Source organism: Meleagris gallopavo, chromosome 2 (genome assembly GCF_000146605.3).
Source record: "Meleagris gallopavo isolate NT-WF06-2002-E0010 breed Aviagen turkey brand Nicholas breeding stock chromosome 2, Turkey_5.1, whole genome shotgun sequence".
Classification (NCBI taxonomy): Eukaryota; Metazoa; Chordata; class Aves; order Galliformes; family Phasianidae; genus Meleagris; species Meleagris gallopavo.
In genome coordinates this window covers 56,505,161-56,524,844 of record NC_015012.2, presented here as the reverse complement: position 1 = coordinate 56,524,844, position 19,684 = coordinate 56,505,161, and the positions used below count along the sequence as shown (strand labels likewise).

General features: G+C 37.8%; 1 protein-coding gene across 1 annotated transcript; it reads left to right on the top strand.

Moving 5' to 3' along the window:
• The first annotated feature begins 14,541 nt into the window (after positions 1-14,541).
• On the top strand, positions 14,542-18,891 carry C2H6orf58 (chromosome 2 C6orf58 homolog). Its single transcript, XM_010707353.3, has 2 exons — positions 14,542-14,889; positions 18,740-18,891. The coding sequence occupies exons 1-2, from the start codon at positions 14,565-14,567 to the stop codon at positions 18,874-18,876; spliced, it is 462 nt and encodes a 153-aa protein (XP_010705655.1). The 5' UTR covers positions 14,542-14,564; the 3' UTR covers positions 18,877-18,891.
• Positions 18,892-19,684: the final 793 nt, after the last annotated feature.

Here is a 19,684-nt window from a genome sequence, read left to right as displayed (position 1 = left end):
GTGGTATGTTGCCTTTGTAGCTGCTTCCGTAGTATCAGGTGGTCTGGAAATGGGAATAGGAGAAACCTCATTCCTGTAGGGTGATCTCTGGAGGACTGCTTTGTTTTACCACCTTCCTCTCTTGTGAATGCTTGGCATCTAGCAAAAGCATAGAGAGATAAGTACCTGTAGCCTGATACATGCCATTCCGAGTCCCAGTGGAATAACATTACTCAAGGCAGCACATTTATCTACTGCAGTTTTACTAAAGGTGAAATAGCATTTGGGTTTGTGGTAAAGGGGCAGGGCAGGCAAGATGGGTGCCAGGCTCTGAGAGCCTGTATCCCACTGTCACAGCAGCACTGCTGCCCACAGAGAGCCAGAACTCTGTGGAACAGGTCCAAGATAACACTTTACTGGGGACTGTGACTGAAGAGTACCCTTAAACTTAAGGCAGAGCCTTTGAGTTGGAAAGGGCATTGACTGAAGCTTTCTCTCTCCTTCTTAGAGCCTGAGCTGTGGAGTTTGCTTGGTATTCATCTTAGCAAAGGCAGTAGTAACTCTAAGTGCTTCTAACTGTCTAACTAATTAGTTATTAATGAAATATGTACACATGAGAGGATGACCTTCTGCTCATTCCCAAGGTATAAGGAAGCACACAAACCTACCTTATGTCAAACTCATGCCTGTTCAGAGCTTATAGATCCAATCTTTATAAATGTACTCTCTAGCCCCCTGCTCAAGGCTGTGTTGTGATTGTGAAAAAGGCAAGTGCAGGAAGCAACCACATATGATGTTGCAGGGATCTTCACGGTTCCCTTAAAATCCTCTGGAATTAAACTTTGAGTCTACTGAGGTCGATTGCAAATGTCACACTGTTATTAAAATGGCCAGTCCCAAATGTTAAGTTTCATTGTACATTTTACTCAAAGTCTTAGGATAGTTGGCATAGGATTGTTCACATAATTTGGATATTGACAGATTTAATTTAGAATTTTTACTTAATAAACTTATATAAAGGCAATGCATCTTTTCAAATCTCTGATTATTTCTGCCAAGATCATAAAAAAATAATGTTCAGTTCACTTGAAGTCCTTTATATAATCCGAGAAATGTTGTGAATCACATTATTGAATTATGCTACAAATTCTTAAAATGTCTTTACATATGAATTTTATTAAGGTGCAATTATCCTTGCTATATTTGTAGTTGGGGCATGGTTAGTGGGCACAGTTGTGATGGGTTAGTGGTTGGACTAGATGATCTTAGAGGTCTTTTCCAATCTTAATGATTCTATGGCTCTATGTAATAAACTTTTGAAAGAAAAAAAATATTTAAAAAAGTATAATCACAATAAAACTCATTTAATGTAGCACAGAAGATGTTCTAAATTTTATAATGAAGCTTTTATTTTGAGAGAAATTACTAAAGCTTCTGGAAATGAAGGGTCTCTGTACTCACTTGGGACTGCCAAGTCTCATGCACAGAGCAGAGAAATTCCTTCCGCTCTCCTGTTTGATGCTGGGTACACCAGAAATACAGTGTTACAATTTTGTAATTACATAACAGTGTTATCTAGCATCTATTCCCCTCCTACTCTTGAGATCTATTTCTGGAAAAAGTTATAAAAAACAGATTAACTCTAAGAAGTTAAGTCCTTTCTCTCATAGAAGATTGAGGAACATTTTTTATTTGTGTGCTTCTTTTTTTTGAATAATCATTTTTACCCAATTTTCATTTGCACACACTTTACGTTCATCTCTAATGATTGAAAAACCATGAGACAAAGATCAATTCAATTCTATCACTTAGTTTAGCATACTTGTAATAGTTTGAACTACTGAAAACTCCAGTGCTGAAAACTTCATTGTCATTAAAGTCCACAGGAAGACCTGTGAATAATTCTTTTGAGTCCAGGATCTCTCTTTCAGAAAGAAGAATTGGCCTCTTCAGCTATTACTGCAGTGACGATCTCTCTCACTGCAGGACATTTTGTGAGCCACTGGGAGTCTGAGCAGTGATGCATGAATCTGATTTGATTACGTTTATTTTTTAGACTTTCAGCTGCAATTTTCTAGGCTGTGAGAATTTCATAACTATAATAAAACAGTTGTATTGGATTGCACATTGGGTACAGTTTGTATAATGCAATAGAGACTTATACCAAAACAATGTCACGCTTCTGCAAAGTGAAATTGAGGAGCTCTGAAGCAGTTTCATTTTATGACTTCAGAGAGTAAGGAAAGTTCTTGCTAGTATCATTCTTAGCATACTAGCAAAATCTGATAGTTTTCCCACACGTACAAAAGAGGACACTGATCTCTCCATAAAGCATTTTAATACATACAGAGGAAACTCTAAGGTAGGTTTTTGACGAGTATTGCTGTTTCAGTAATATTCATGGAAGAGAAAATGGTATCTCCAAGTGCAGATAAACTTTATTTCCTATCATGGGAATCAGAAGTTTTATACAAGGATTAAGAGCAAAAGTTCATTTGCATATTAAAATATTTGTGATATTAGTGTGAGTTTAATACATCACAGATAAAAAAAGTATTGTTGAGAGTGAGAGCATGATAAATCAGAACTCTAGCTCATGAAAGAAGTAGTAGTTTCTGTTCCCCAGTTACACTCTTATCATCATACTTCTGATCAGACTCAATTGAAAAATTTGACAGCAGCAGTGCCTATATGAGGTTCTCTCTGGTATACGATCAAGCTGCCTGAAATCAATATTAAATCAACTTCCAAATAAGTTAGCAGCTCATACAATCGCTCCTTTCTCTCTGGGTGTTCTGAAAGAACAAGCACACTCTTTGTACTAGGATAATAAAAGAAATGCTATGGGTTCTTCTAATGAAAGCACAGCAGCAACTGGTCACTGTGGGCTGATGCTTACATGACACAACAGAGTGCAAGAGTCTTTTTGAAAAATAGTATTAAAAATGTTGAATACTTTGATTTCCTGACAGCAGATCTGACAAAAAAAAATGGGATTAAAAACACTGTGATTACTAAGTTTTGAATCAGTGAAATGCCATAAGATTTTCATCATACACAAAATACTTCTTGTACGGGCACAATCTTTTTCCCATATGTAAAGAAACAGAGGAATGCACATAAATATTTCTGTCTTAATAACTTAACAGTGGAAACTTTGTCATTTCTGTAAAATATCATGTTGTTAGTGAAGGTTTTATTAACATTATTTTAATTAGATGTGTTTTTTATTTCTTTTCATAGCAACATAGTATTCAAGATATCTGTCTAAAGACATTGCTTTTTAGAAATAGAGGGCTCTTGAATGTCATTTAGCACCATACAGCCTTGCTCTGCCAATCAAGATATAAGGATGGTCACTCAGCTCCCAAATGTGGACAAACTTTACAAACAAGGATAACTCTATTGTAGTGGTGGTGAACCAAAATCTACCAGAACTCTGAAGAAGAAACACAGGACTTGTGGGAGCAGGCAAAGATCAGTACAGCTCTTTCCTGCTCCAGGTGTATTTTCTTCAACTCTTTGGGTGGGATTTAGAATCTGAATTCTTTCCCCACCTCCTGCTCCTGACTGGAGCAGAAACAGCAAGGGAAACAAGAGATGTTACTGAGAGGGCTGAGAGCACTGGACTGAAGTAGAGGAGTTTGGGCAGGAGCAGGCTCCCTCATCTTTCCATTGAGGAAGGGTCTGCAAGGAGCAAGAAGGGAGACAGAGAAGGTCATTCTGATAATTGAATGTGACAAGCAGGGAGTAGGGATGTTGCTAACTTACACACCTTGTTTGGTGCCATCTGAGAGCACATAATGATGAATTATGCCAAACAAAACAACTGCAATCCAAGTGCCTTGGTACTTTACAACCTCAAGCAAATGAGCAGATTGCCTAAATACATTTATGTATGAGGGAAGAGGTAATTTTACCCACAAAGACCTCTAATATTCAATCTGCTTTATAAATCCCGGCTCAGTCATATTCCTGAAAACTAGGAATTTATTGTCATCCATCAGTGCACAGAATTTGACTGGTGTATTGTAAAGTACAGAAAATGAATAAGATTGCTATTCTTCAGCACAAAAACAAACAAAAAAGAATACCCCCTTCCTCCAGAAGAAAAAAAAAGAGAAATGTTTAGGTTTGATCAGACAACAGAAAACAAACTGTTTGGGAGTGTTTTGCAGATCTTGGTGAAGAGCCTTTTAAAGTAATGCTGTAATCACTACCAAAGCTTTGGAAAATAATGACATTATTTTCTCAGGCAGATCTGAATCATAACTTCAGTCCATCAATTACCCTTCCAGTTAGCCTGATTCAGAGCATTAAGATAACAGAGACCTTCACCAGTGATGTGAAATGACCACATCTATGAAGACAGAGTGATTTCTGTGTCTGTCTGATAAGTGTAATAGTGTGTGGACAATTATGCCCCCTGAGCAGGGAGTTCTGGATATGACAAAGATCAATACCTGCTAGACGCAGAAACAGCTGCTAGTCTACTTTCCAGACAGTCAAACTGGGGACTGTCCTTCACAGTATTTCTTTAAATACTGAAAAGCTCGTGAATATGCTACAAGGTCTTGTCTGTATCTCTGTTTCTATCCGTCAGAGTCACTACTTGATTAGTGCTTGAACAGTGATACAATAATGTGGAATGCATAAAAAACACCATACATAACTTATCTCCTGCAAGTTTATCTGTCTTGCTCTTTGATGGCCAAAATCCTATCTTAATCCATAACATAATATGTATTTTTCATATGTTTACTGCCTTGTATATCTGAAGTATAAATCATGCTGTAGATCAGCTGTTGCTTACAGCCTTTTGGATTCACTTTATGACAAGAGTATTGCAAAGTTCCTGTGTGGATTTGGTCATTAGTCCCTATCTGTCTGTGGTTTGTGTATTTATTAATACCAATACTGTGCACCACCACATTACTTGATAGTACAAGTTTCATCTGGATCACAGAATCACAGAATGGCCTGGGTTGGAAGGCACCTCAAGGATCATGAATCTCCAACACCCCTGCCACATGCAGGGCCACCAACGTCCACATTTAATACTAGACCAGGCTGCCCAGGGTCTCATTCAACCTGGCCTTGAACACTTCTAGGGATGGGGCATCCATAACCTCTCTGGGCAGCCTGTTCCAGCACCTCACCACTCTCTCTGTAAAGAACTTCTCCCTGACATCCATCCTAAATCTTCCCTCCCTCAACTTCAAACCTCACCACTCAGCTTGGTGTCATCAGCAAACTTGCTGAGGGTGCACTTGATTCCATCATAGATGTCATGATAAAGATGTTAAAGAGCGTCGGTCCCAGGACAGATTCCTGGGGGACCCCACTCATTACCAGCCTCTACTTGGACATAGAGCCATTAATTACCACCCTCTGTCTGCAGCCTTTTAACCAGTTTCTTATCCATTGAGTGGTCCACCCATCAAATCCACATCCCTCCAATTTGGAGATAAGGGTGTGGTGTGGGACCATGTCAAAGGCCTTGCTCAAGTCCAGGTAAATGACATTGGTCCCCTTCCCCTTGTCCACCAATGCTGTCACTCCATCATAGAAGGACACAAGATTGGTTAAGCATGACCCTCCCCTGGTGAAGCCGTGCTGGCTGTCTCAGATCACACGCTTATTCCTCATGATCAAGTGTGGGAATACAGGAAAAACTGTTTAGCGCAGCAGCTGTGAAGCAAGATAAATAGCATGGGAACCAAGGACACATCTAGAAGAAGAAAGAACATCTCACGGATCTGATTGGATAAGCGCCTGCATGAATGGTTGAAGGGTGTTTTGTAGAATGCTCTGCTGACATGTAAAGGTGGATGGGAAAGTTTATGGGGTGGATGGGAAAGCCAGAAAAAGAAAACGTGCGAAGGTATATAAGTGATGTGAAAACTTGTAATAAACAATTTGGATCATTCACATCTGAGTCTGTGCATCAGACGCTGCAATCAAGCATGTCATCCAGGATGAACTGTTCCATGATCTTCACAGGCACAGAGGTGAAACTCACCGGCCTGTAGTTGCCCGGATCCTCCTTGCTCCCTTGCTTGTAAATGGGAGTGATGTGATCCTTCCTCCAGTCATCTGGGACCTCACTTGACAGCCATGACTTTTCAAATATGATGGAGAGTGGCTCAGCAAACACTTCAGCCAGCTCCTTCAGAACCTTGGGATGCATGCCATCTGCCCCCATAGACTTGTACGCATTCAGTCTCATGAAATCAAAAGTAAGCTGACTCAGTAAAAGCATGGTATATGATGTTTAAACCAGCTTAAGGTTTTATCCTGGCTGCAGAAAGACTTGATACCTGATCTAGTATAAAAAACTGCCGAACAAAGTTACTTTAAAAAACATCTTTGGAAGTTCTTTTGCTGGCAAAGGTTTGTTCAGACTTATTCAGTATCATGTTGCTACAATTGCTCTGCTAACACAAGGAGATCTAAAATCAGATGCACTCTTTTATTGCACCCATCTGTTTACAAATGCTAACTGGATTTTTTTTTTAAACTTAAATGCAAAGATTTAGCTTGTGTGTATATTTATCTGTGTATAAAAAAATAAGTTTTAATCTAGTCTTCTGATTTTTTTCCAGTTACTTGTGAAAGTAATGGAGAGATTGAAAAGCTATATAGCATCATCTAGTGGCCATATACAAATCTACAGGAGCTTTCAATTCCACCATCCCCTTTCGCTCAAATTACATGACACCTGCCTTGATTCCAAAAGAAATTGGGAGCTAAATTCATTATTTTCAGCTGTCAGCCTGTAGACTGTAAGAAAAAAAAAAGTAAGGATTAGGTTAGAAGTTATGTCATGTCCACGCTGTTATAATTTACAATTGTAGAACAAGTATCAAATACATTAAGGTGTTTTTTGGTTTTGTTATTTTGCAGATGAGCTTAAGCTAAAGCATTTTGGTGTGGGGTTTTAGTGTAAGGGTGGTAAAAGCCCAGGGTCAGGGCTTATTTCTCATTCTGGTCTACTCACTTGGCTTGACAAAATAAGCTAGAAGATCTTGGAAAGATTTATTCAATGGCCCAGAATGAGGACAGGAATCCAAGTTTTCTGGCTCCATCACTGAACTTTTGTAATTGGATTAGATGAAAATGCCACATAAATCTAGGGGAGAGTCACAGACTTCAGAAACCAGCCCAAAGCTTGGCTGTTTACTGCTCTGGATCAGGCTTCTGCATCCTTCAAAGATAAAAAATTTCCAGATTGTGATTAACTGTGTGCTACATTAATGAGTGCATATTAGCTTGTAGTGAGGTCTGTATACTTAGGCAAAAATGCTGTCACCGTGGTACAGGCTGGGAGATGGTAAACTCAGCTGGTGTTGGAAATCATAGCAGCTACATGACAGAGTGCTGTATGGAAAAATGAGAGACCTTTGTATTTATTTTTTTGTAATAAAGATTGTGATAATTAAACATGTTAAATATGACTCGAGCTGAGCAAGGTTGTGTGTCACATTCATCAGAAGAAATGGCTCAAACAAAAGGCCAGGAATATCCAGGAAGCCTGGCATTTTTTTTCCTCATGAAATTAGTAAGTCCTCAAAGGTCCTAGTTTGATAGGAATTCTTGGAGAATAAAATGAATTCACTTCTGTACAGTTGGAAGAGTAGTGGTCAGGATGGTACTTTACAGGTGTTATAGTTGGAAAGATTATCGTGGTGAAAAAGCAACAATCAAGAAAGAAAAGTTTACATGTGTCCAAGGGTATAGGCTCATGGTGGAAAACTCCAAAAAGGAATTATCTCCAGAAACAGATCCTTCCCCAGTGGCAGTCAGCCCTTGAATGGGGTCTCCCAATCATACAGCTGAATCGCCTTCACCTGTGCTCCCATGGATGATTCAGTCCTTTCCTGAGGTGATTAATCAGTTGTTCAGGCCATAACAGTTTCCATACAACTTCAAACCCATTTAAAACAAAGTATCTGTGTCTCTATCACCTATCTGAATGTCCAGGACCTAATTTCTTGTTGATATGTGCCAGTGTATTAGAAAGCCCTGTCCTACAACATTTTCCCTCCTTTTGTTTGGAAGGATTTTTGTTACAGTTCAAACTTGAGGGCTTCTATGGCACTTGTGGTTCTGTTTCCTGTGTAACATAAGGATACAGGAATTACCATGACACTAGTTCTCACATGCTGTTATTTGTGGGGAAGTACAGAATCATAAAATCAGGATATTCTGAGTTGGAAGGAGCCCATAAAGACCATCAAGGTCAGATTCTGGCTCCACACAGGACCACGCAGAAATCAGTTCATAATCAGGTACATAATCAGACCATAATTGGGTACAATGTATATACATCAGTGTAACACCTATATTTCAAAGAAGTCTTTATGCACAGCACATTTGCATTTTGGAGTTGGTATTGATATAGATGAAAACATGGCATGTGAAAATCTCAGAAATGGAGTCCTTGGAAGCATCCAGTTATTGGAGTATTAGAAGTGATTTAAGAAGTGAAGGTGAATTAAGTGAAACAAAAGCATGAAGAAAATAGACATTATAATTATTTCAATTATGATGTTTTTCAGCAGAAGTATTTGTTTTAAAATTGTGTTCTGTCATCTTTCAGCTTGTGACATCCCTCCATATACTACTATCAGCTCAGCTCTCATTTCAAGATAATGCTAGTCTTGTTTTTCAGTTGTCTTTCAACATCTATTTGTTACGCCCGTCCCTCCCCCAATGTCTGTCCATGTATATGCTTGTTCCTTATGTGCCTTTCCTAGGTTTATAATCCCATGATAATATTTAAGAAATGACTAATAATATGTAAGAAGTATTTATTAAATATACATATGAATTAAACCAAATAGGTTTAGATTTATATTGTTAGTGGGTTATTTGCAGTCTTCTAGGAAAGTCTGAAATCTATTTTTCTTGAAAATCACCCTTATTTCATCTGTCATTGCAAATGAAAAAGCAGAGCCAAATTATGTTGTTCTGTACCAACATAGAATATCAATTAGAAACAACAAAAGTATTACTCTTTCCAGTAACAGAAGTAGAATTAGGCAATAAATGTAGGAATGATTTATACCTCCTGTATTCTATTTCACTACATTTATTTAAAGTTGATTTGTATCAAAATTTATTATCTCTGCTTACAGTATAAAAAATTTTCTCTCTTTAAAAATTATTTTTGCTAGCTCTACCTTCTTTTCTTTCTATAAACCTTCTCCACCCTGTCTCCCCCCCCTCCTTATTTCTTCTCTAAGGAAAATGGCTGCAGCTGGAAGGAGATGGATCACAATGCTCTGAATATTTTCTCTGCAGCTTCTGAATTTCAAAAGATGAAAATGTCTCCTGATTTAAATTTATGAATAAATTGTTTACTCCTTCCAATTGGCAAAAAAAAAAAAAATAAAGAAACGGCTTTGGCCCAAGTTTCTAATTGATTCTGTCATTTTGCATATTTCACATCAGATAATCCGGGCTCTAACATCTAGCTTAGATTTACTGCTTTGGTTGTTTGTGATTTTCTTTTAGTGAGTCTTTGCCACTATGCTGATTTTTTCTAATTAGTTATTCCCATTTATTCTCATTTTCATCTAATTAAAATGCCATGCTAAAAATGTAAGTGAAGATTCAGTTAATTTGTCCTATAAATGGATGTATAATTAATGAAAGATTGAAATAAAGCCAACTCAATATGATTCTAATACTTTTTCTGCAGTTTGCATTTTTCCTAGTGATACACAAATAGCCAAAAGATTTCCTTGAATGTACAAGCAGATTTAGTTCTGTATTTGAGTAACTCCCTCTGAGAAAAACAATATATTATATTGCAACTACCATCTTCCCTGCTTTTGATCACAACTCTGCTGCTCTCAAGAATATATCTGTTTTCTTTCCCCCATATTAACAAATTTATAGGTACTAATTACTACAGATATCTAACTCCATGGGCAGTTCAGTCTTCACAAGATGAGCTGAAGATACCTAAGTTACATGAAGGCTATGGTACCATTTGAAGTAACCTATAAAAAAAATGCAGTTGCATAATATCATTATTAAGATAAGATGCCATTTAAGCTCAGCCAGGAATTAACAGTCTAAAAACACAGATAAATTAAAATTCTTCTGTTCCAGGTCTGTGTTTTTCATTCATGTTTGATTGAATATTTGTTTTAAATGTATGTATACCTTAACATTGATCCTGCAAGAAAGAGTTTCTTGTAGGCTTGATCTGAAATCATTATTTTCAGCTTGCTAGAACTTCATATTCTTCTTATATTGGCAATCAAAACTCTAGAAATATCTGATTTACACCTGTCTTTGTAAGCATTTATCTAGCCAACCATTCATCCATTTAGTCTCATGGAAAAACGACTGCTTCTTCAGGGAAGAATAAGCATATGGTACATATCCCGCAGCTATGAACTGGATCTTTTCTAGAACTGAAGTGTTTGTCTTTAATTGCAAGCATTTTTCATTATCGGTTTATTTTTTATTTGATTTGTGCATGTGCATTATTGTGTTGAATTCAGTAGCTGTCTCCTGTTAAAAATACATAAAGAAATAAAAATAAATAAATAATATCAATCAATCAATCAATCAATCAATCTTACAGCAGTCCCTCATCCACGAAGATAATTTCCACAACTGAAAGCCCAAACTGTCAGGATCTGCAGTGCAGATTATTCTTTCTGGTGAGACAGGATTAGTGCATATCATGAAAAGACTTTTGCAGAGGGTAGAACAGTATTAACGTATAACATAAGAATAATGTTTTCCAAAGAAGCAAAAAACAAGTCCAAAGATTTTTGGAGCCATCATATGATGGCTCCTTCACAAGCATCCCATCACGCCAAAGAATCTTCATGTTTTTATAGTATTAAGACCAAACATGGGCCACTGTTTCTTCTTACAGTGCACTTCATTGGAGCATGTCTTTAACCCTGTAAAACTGCTGGACAAAGTCCTGGTGATGGCTCTCTTCCTTTACACTCATTGAAGATACTTTGATATTTTATAGCCTTCATATGCAAGTTTTTTCCTGCCTTATAGACCTCAGGTATTGTTATATTCCAAATAGTATACTCTTGATGAGTAGGAGTCAATCAAACTGTTTGAAAAATAAAGTACAGCTGTTCAATCATCATCTACAGTAAATGGACAAAGATTGGCATGTCTAGAAAAAGATTCCTGGTAGCACCTCAGGAACCTTAAACAAAAAAAGTGTGCATCACATACTGGAAATGCCTATTTTTTTGTACTGACCATACAATGCACCTATCCAAGTTAGACAAGATGCTTAGCTGTTTCTTGGTTAGTGCTAGGACAAGGCATCAACATAAATGATGGTATCTTGCTGTATAAGCTTCTGTTCAACAGCGTGTGTTTCTCTATTGACACAGGAATAGTACTGTTAATACATAATCTCAGCAAATCTAATTTAGTATTATGCTTATCAGCAGTTCTGCAGTTATCTTGAAACATAGTCTGCAACCCAGTGTTTTCTCTAGGAACTTGGTAACAGCTACAGGTTCAGTGCAGCGCAACACTACCCACAAAGTTTTCCAGGACTTCCTTCTGTTACAGAGTCTGCAAGGACACAGCCACGTTTAGTAACTTGTGGGAGACATATTAGAACAGTAGTGAAGAAAACAGTGATACTGACATTGCCAATAGACTTAATCTTTTGGTCATTTACAATGCCGACATTCCTGAAGTGCTGGTTATGACTCAGGACCTGCCATCTGCACCGCTTGTGTCCTGCTGACATCACGTGAATCCTCACCTCTGCTCAAGGTGACAAACAAACATGACTGGACTCCAAGCTTGAAATGCCTGTGTAATGACTTCTAAAAGGCAAGTTGTTGTCCTTAAAGTCTTTAAAAAACTGTACCAACTTATTTGCCTACAAAGGTAAGCAGGAAGATAGTGTAAGACTTATAAAATGAATCGTAATATTTTGCTGGAATATTTTAATTATACTAATTTTTAAGAATTGGATGCTTCAATGATGAATAGAATTGTTGACGTCTTTTTGTTAGCACAAGACAAAAGGCTCAAGCTTTAAAAGATGAAGGAATTTGACAGAGCCAAAGGCGTATTAATTTCTAGGCATATACATATATTACACTTATCATTTAGATTATAGTACAAATGCTTATCCACCAGCTCAAAAATTGGCATAAGGCAGGCATTAAGTCAGTGGTTGGCATTGTCTGACTAAATATCTTCTGACATGGAAAAGTCTATGTATCAAAGGGACATTGCTGAATTCCTCTGGGCAGAAAAAATGACACCCGTTGACATTCATTGACACTTGCTGAAGGTTGATGGAGACCAAAGAATGGATGTGGGCACAACAAGGTGGTATGTGGTGTGCTTCAGCAGTAGTGGTAGTGACAGTGAGTCACCTTCATAGGTGTAGATTTTTACTAGCATTACATACTGGCTAATAGTGGTGTCTATGTTGAAAAATAGTGTTTGGCAGCTGAGAATGTGCTCTATCAAACAATGTTGCTGTTCTCTTCAATGAAGTTTCTAATAACAGGAGGCATTTCTTTCAAAGCAACTTGTATATGGCATCTCTGTGAAAACTGAAGGTATTTATTCACATATCTTGACCTTAAGCAATGAAAATGAAATCATTTATGTATTCATGTACAATTATGAGTATCTCTCACCAGGAGAAGCCATAATTTCTTCTACAATTAAATGAAGGTGTAATAAAGAGCTCAGACTCCTAAATTAGACACTTTTTTTAGTAATGGTAAAAATAATCCCCATCATTAATTAGTTCTTCATGTCCCCAAAGCAAAATTTATTTCCTATTTATGACCTTTATACCCTTTATTTCATAAATCATATTTCCTCTCTATAACTTGCACTTTAGCAAATACCTTTCACCACATTTGCTTTTCAGATGAGGCTCACTGTTCATTACTTCATGTAGAGCCATTTATGTGTAAATATAAACAGCGCAGTTCTTGGCATTTACCTTCAAGATTGTTTTATATTTATGCTTAAAGTAAATAACTAAGTTTTAGAACATTTCTGAAATTATTATGTAAAAATAAGTAACGACAGTATTAATTTTATTTAATCTAAGAATACTTATTTATGTCTGCATCTAAGCCTGTAATTTCGACTCCCTCTGAGGTCAGCCAAGAGCAATACATCTCTCAGTGATGTATTTTAAATGATTTACATTCTGGACATGCCTGATTCTCTGCGTAGCTAGATTAATCTTTAAAGGTTCACACTTTGATGAGATAAATTCAATTCATTCAAATTTAAAAAGAGGAAAATTCAATTATTTTCAACTTCTACAAGGAACTGTAACTAGGAAAATTGTTCTCAAGTCCATTCTCAAGTCTACAAGTCTATGCTAATCTCTACTTTGTTGATCTCTGATTGTTTTTCAATAGCTTTTTTTTTTTTCTCTTTAGTGGAGACACAAATTAAAACTGATCATTGAAAAAAATGATGTTATTTACTAGAGAATCTCCGTAGTACACAGAAAAGATGGAAAATAATTTCAACTGAACTGTTACATTTCTTTAGGTCTATGGTTAAAAACTTGCAGCCAGTTTTGACTTGCTCTCATCCAACATGTTGGTTTAAGCTATTTTAAGCGCACAAAACCTTAACAAAATTCACAAAATTACTTCAAAGAAAATAAGCATTTGCAGTTTTTCTCATGTGAAAGCGTGACTATAGAGATAAGTATGTTTGCTGACTACAGTTTTGCAACTGTTGCTTATCTGAGAACAAGCAGCTGAAGATTATACAATCCCGCAAGTAGGTGAGGTGAAGGTAGCTTGACAATTTCATTTATGTTGAAGTGTAACTAACTCAAACACCAATTTTATCAGTGTTTGTATTGCGTTTGTATTGCATGTGGAATCTACAAGATCGTGGAGATGGAGTAGGAGACTTTAGAACTTCATAATTACCATTTCTAAACAAAACAGATGGTAAAAATACAACTAGCCCAGTACTGTACTGTCTAGAACAAGGCTTATTTTTTCCTTCCAACACACAAACAGTTTAAGGGCTATAGGAAGTTGTCCTAAAGCCAAAATAGAAAGATACCTAAAGCTTATGCTACTGTTGCTTCTTGGGGGCACCCAGATTCTTCTCAGATCACTTTGTTTGGAACCACTCAGTCCTGCCTGCATCTATTTTAGAAATGAGATCTATGACATTGCTGTCTGCTCTTTACAAGGAAGAAATAGGTAGGGAAAGGAAAACGTCACAACTAGCAAGAAATGCAGGGACAGAAAGGTTCATATTGCTACTATACAAGCAGTACTGCAGCATGGTGGGCTTTTGGAAAATGTGGACATATTTTGTGGACAGCACAGATTTGAATGTTTTCCTGTCATACTGATCCCCCTTGAATATCTGCTATTGCTCCTGAAGGATAGAGGCAGGAGCATTAATCACAGCTTGTTCATCTGGCAGTGCCAAGCCAGGGTCACTGAAAAGAAGGAAGTGAGACAGAGACCTCTGCAGTCTGAGTCACCCTTTTTGCCCAGCCCTCACCTTGCATGATAAAAGCTCTGCAACAATGAAGATCTTGGTCACAAACCTCCACCATGTGGCCCTACTTTTCCATAAAGGCTCTTCTTCTCATAGTAGTTGTTGCCTTGAATCCAACAGCTGCCACAGCACAGAGTGACACAGATGACAATGGAGAAGATATCTATCCCCCACTGTGGGACTTTGCACCTGAAAACCTTCTGGATTTCCCAGTTAAGGACAACAACACTGTCATCAATCCTTGGAACTATCGAGAACGACTGGGAGTGTATAAGAGCATGCTAAAGGCTTCAGCCAAATATTTTACGGCCTTTGGATCCCAAAATTCCGGCAACATTCTCTGGGGATTACCACTGCAGCATGGGTGGCAATTTCGTACAGGTATGAATTATGTCCTTCAGCTACTAGAATAGATAAGTGTTTACCAAACCAGCTTTGAGTCACTTTTTTACAAGGCTTCTGCCTCGCAAGACTACTAGACTCAGACTGTAAATTTTGACATACTATGCTAAGCTGCCAATTTGAAAGAAAAATTCTCACTGAAGGAAATATCTTACTTTTTTGAGAAATTACTATTTGACTTTCTAATAGGAAAAGATATTACTAGACATAGAACTGATCAGAATCCAGAAGGACTGTGGATTAGAAGCACTAACAGATCAAATGAGGAAGGCAACACTTCAGTTACCTGAAGATCTTTGAGAACGCATTCCCAGTCTTCCCAGTTTATTGCAGGTAGATGTGAGGGTGTGCACATTACAGTATTGTTCTTAATTTGTTAACTGATAGGTTTCTTTTGGCTGATAATGTTATGTAGAGTTTCATTCTCGTAATTACGTTTACCACTCCCACTAGTACTTTTTCTCCTTTTTGCCTTATCTGATTATTTTAGAAGTACCTTCAATATTTTTGAATACGTATTTTTCTACAAAAGTTGTTAATTCTTTTTTTTTCTCTCTTTCTTTTCCCCATTCTTTTTCTCTCTTTTTTCTCCTTCCCTTTTGTCTCTCTTAGTTTAAAGCAAGTGGTTTTCTGAGCAGTCATTCTTATTTGCTGGCTAGCCCACACTAGGGAAGCAGACACAGAAAAGTATGCCAAAGGTCCCTTGCAGCTAAGGCTGCAATATCATATACAGGGCTTTGTTGGGGAATGTGTTCTCCTACATGCTGCCTCACATGCAGCATGACATGTATGAACTTGTACCTGGCAGTAAATCCTTCTTGCCTGATGTAAGCAAATGCATCTGTCTGACTTCTTTTGCTGTAGTTTTTGCTTTTGTTCATTGGTTGCAATTGTAGCTTTTTGAGGTCATAGGATTTTTTGAAGATGCATATTTGCCTGGAGAAAATGTAGACACTGCAGCTGGTGGTGAAGGAAGGCTGCCAAAATATAATCACAACTAACAGAAAATTAAATACTAAGTCAAAATAAAGGAGGTAGAACAAATAGCAAAATACATGAAGGCCACTAGCTGGCAAACAGCACAAGAAGAATTTGGTTGGAGTTTAAGCAGGCTTTTTCCTCTTTTCCTTCTTATATGTAAGAAAACAAAGAGAAGATAAAGGGGATGAATGGTGCAGGAGTGCTGATTCAGTGAATGGCTGAAACAAAGATGCCTTCATGCAGAAGTTACACTTGAGTGGAATGATCTTGGACAGTTTAAAGGAGGAAATGGTACTGGACAGCAGATTCTTGAAAGAACCACTGAAATATGTTGCCTTAACCATCCTGTCTGGGTGTGAAGGTTATATTGCTGAGAAAATATTTTTGTGAGTATAGTTCTGTACAAACTACAAAGAACAAGTGAAACTGCTAGTTTAATGAGAGTGGCACAAGTGTTTGTAATGAGCAATTCATAGACATAAAAATAAATCATTAATTTGCCTACATTTACAGTAGAGCCAGTGTTGGCAGGACAGAATATCTTGATGGGCAAGGCAGGATAGTTGATTAGAATGTGTCTGTGGAAAGAGAAATTGTTACTTTAGAGATGGAGCTAAATCGGAACAGTTCAACTACACAAACTGAGGGAACTGAATAGTCTCTACTCCCACATTTGCATATAGAAGAACAAATCCAGAAGCAAGGATTTTAAAAAAGTTTCAGCTGGCATAACATGCCTGAAGAGTAGGAAAAGTAGTATCTATACATATAAAGAAGGAAAAAAGGGAATAAATGGCACAAAAATATTCTTACTCTTACCTCAATAGTAGGTGAGACATTAGAATAAGTGTAAAGAAAAGAATAAGTAAAGACATGGAGCAAAGTAGAAAATTCTGTTGATCTGCATTCTTCTCCATTGCCAGTTCTTTCTTTTGGTGCTCTGCTATGCAAAGACATGGGTTTGAGCAGCTAGCATGCTCCAGCATGCATCCTCTGTCCAGTCAGCTGGAGAGGATGATTAGGATAATCTGTCTGCACATGGTTCATGAACTTGAGTAAAAAGCATTAAGAGTCTTAACAGAAAATTTGTTTGGGTTTTTAAAGAATGCAATGAAGTTCTGATCTGATCTGTGGAAGGAAGGGATGCCATTCAGAGGGACCTCAACAGACTTGAAAGGTTGGCCCTGGTGAACATAATGAGGTTCAACACAGCAAAGTGCAAGGTTTTGCACTTGGGCCGGAGGAATCCCAGGCATCCATACAGAGCAGAAGGAGCGGTGCTTGAGAGCAGCCCTGCAGAGAAGGACCTGGGGGTCTTGATGGATAAAAAATTTAACATGAGCCAGCAGTGTGCTCTTGCAGCACAGAAAGCAAATAGTATCCTGGACTCCATCAGAAGAGGGGTGGTCAGTAAGGACAGGGAGGTGATTGTCCCTCTCTACTCTGCCCTCGTGAGGCCCCATCTGGAGTACTGTGTCCAAGTCTTGAGTCCCCAGTACAAGAAAGACAGGGAGCTGTTGGAGAGGGTCCAGAGGAGAGCCACAAAGATGATCATGGGACTGTCCCACCTCCCCTATGAAGACAGGCTGAGGGAGCTGGGCTCGCTCAGCTTGGAGAAAAGAAGGCTGAGGGGTGACCTCATTGCAGCCTTTCAGTACCTAAAGGGGAGCCTACAAACAGGAGGGGAATCAACTCTTTGTTGGGGTAGATAACAGCAGGACAAGGGGAAATGGTTTGAAGTTGAGGGAGGGAAGATTTAGGATGGATGTCAGGGGGAAGTTCTTTACAGAGAGAGTGGTGAGGTGCTGGAACAGGCTGCCCAGAGAGGTTGTGGATGCCCTGTCCCTGGAGGTGTTCAAGGCCAGATTGGATGGGGCCCTGGGTAACTTGGTCTAGGGTTGGTGGCTGTGCATGTGGCAGGAGTGTTGGAGATTCATGATCCTTGAGGTTCCTTCCAACCCAGGCCATTCTGTGATTCTGTGATTCTGACAGAATTTACAACATCTGTATTCAACTGACTCATTAGAGAGTAGGTGCTTTTCAGGGCAGTAATTAAGAGCTTCTGAAACATCTTATGTCATTGAACCTGACTATGGTATTTTCATGTCACGTACTTAAAACAGATTTCCTGACTCCCTACATGGCTATTTACCATGTGATGTACATAACATAGTGCTTTACAGAGTTAGGCTACTCCTCCATGTCATGTGCTTAACGTGAAATATGTCTTACATGCTGTCACAAATAATTGTGAAATGTCTTGCACGTTTGTTACAGAACAGATGCTTGAAAACTCTGCTAATCAGATACAACAACATTTGCATGCTTAGCTTAACAAGAAGGCAATGTTTGTATGCATCATTAAACTGAAAGGAATTCTGTATCACACAGCCCAATTAGGTGATACAATTACTAGCACACTTAATTTGTACTATTCTGGTCATTAAACAGATATCCTACAAAAGCAGACTTGCATCTACAGAAAATGATGCATCAGCTATGCGCATGTTTATGGCTGTATGTGCATGTATATTTATGTATCTATAAAAATCTCATTGTGGTATCCCACTTTCAGGCAGTTCCCTAAACTCCTAGAATACATTTACAGTGAGCAATAAATTTAACTGTAAAACAAGGTCATATTACTATGTGCTGCATGAAGTATTGACTGAGAAATTCAACTACTGTAGCAACAGTAGTTTATGAAGCAGGACAACAGCAATTGATCTACTTCGCTTAGCAAAATTCTCAATGATTTACTGATGTATATAGATATATATTAATCTCAATTGGATTTCTTGTGTAAAAAAATTGAGAAATAATTGGTGCATTCTTTTGTTTTATTTAGGCAGATTAGCAGATCCTACCAATGGGACTTCCTGTGGCCACAGAAACCTGTGTATATCTGTAAGAAGTTGGTGGTCCTGTAAGTATACTCTATTACAATGTTCTGCAAAACATGATTTGTGTCCTAGAAGGCAATAGTTTGGAACCACCTTTGCATTAGGCAGTGCCAATAAAAAATAAAGTGACAAATTTTAGTGAAGGGCCAACCGTGACCTAATTCAGCCATGTGTGTTGTTGATATCACTCTTGGTAGGTGTGGTGGAGCACCTCATCCTCCTGTGGTAAATAAGGTCCACTGCAAAATTTTCTGCATGAATCATGGGAGAAATTACAGAATGTGAGACAGCAAGTAGTAGGCTTTTAAATAGGGAATATTTCGTCCTTTAGCTCAGAACTGTGCAAATATTAAAGGATGTGATCTAGTATGCTGCATGCAAGTCAAGAGTATCTATTGCTCTGCAGGGCAGCCCACCAAATAACACTTCCAGCATAAATAAAAAAAAACCAGTATTACAATGCTCTTTGTCTCAAATGGTAGTACACACATGTAGCTTCTTTCCCTCTGATAATTTTTACAGCCTGTGTCTATGTGGAAATGGACTTCTATGTGGAAAAGAACTTCTATGTGGAAATGGACTTCTTAAAGGACAATGTACAGATAGATTTTTCACAGAGTTGATCTTAAAAGACGATTTTTTTTCTGAGTCTGCACATAAAACAAAAATAATAGTTAAATTTTCTTATTTGATAAATCAAAAATATTTTAATAAATTTTCCTACATCAAGGAAAACTAAGTAATATAAACATGACTAGTCTAAATAGAAGGATCTTTTGTTTCCATTATCCAGAAAGCTGAATGAACACATTATCTAAAAGCAAACAAACAAAACAGCTAAAATTTTCCTTGTACCCAATTTGAGTCAAAGTCAGTATTTTTAAGCTCTT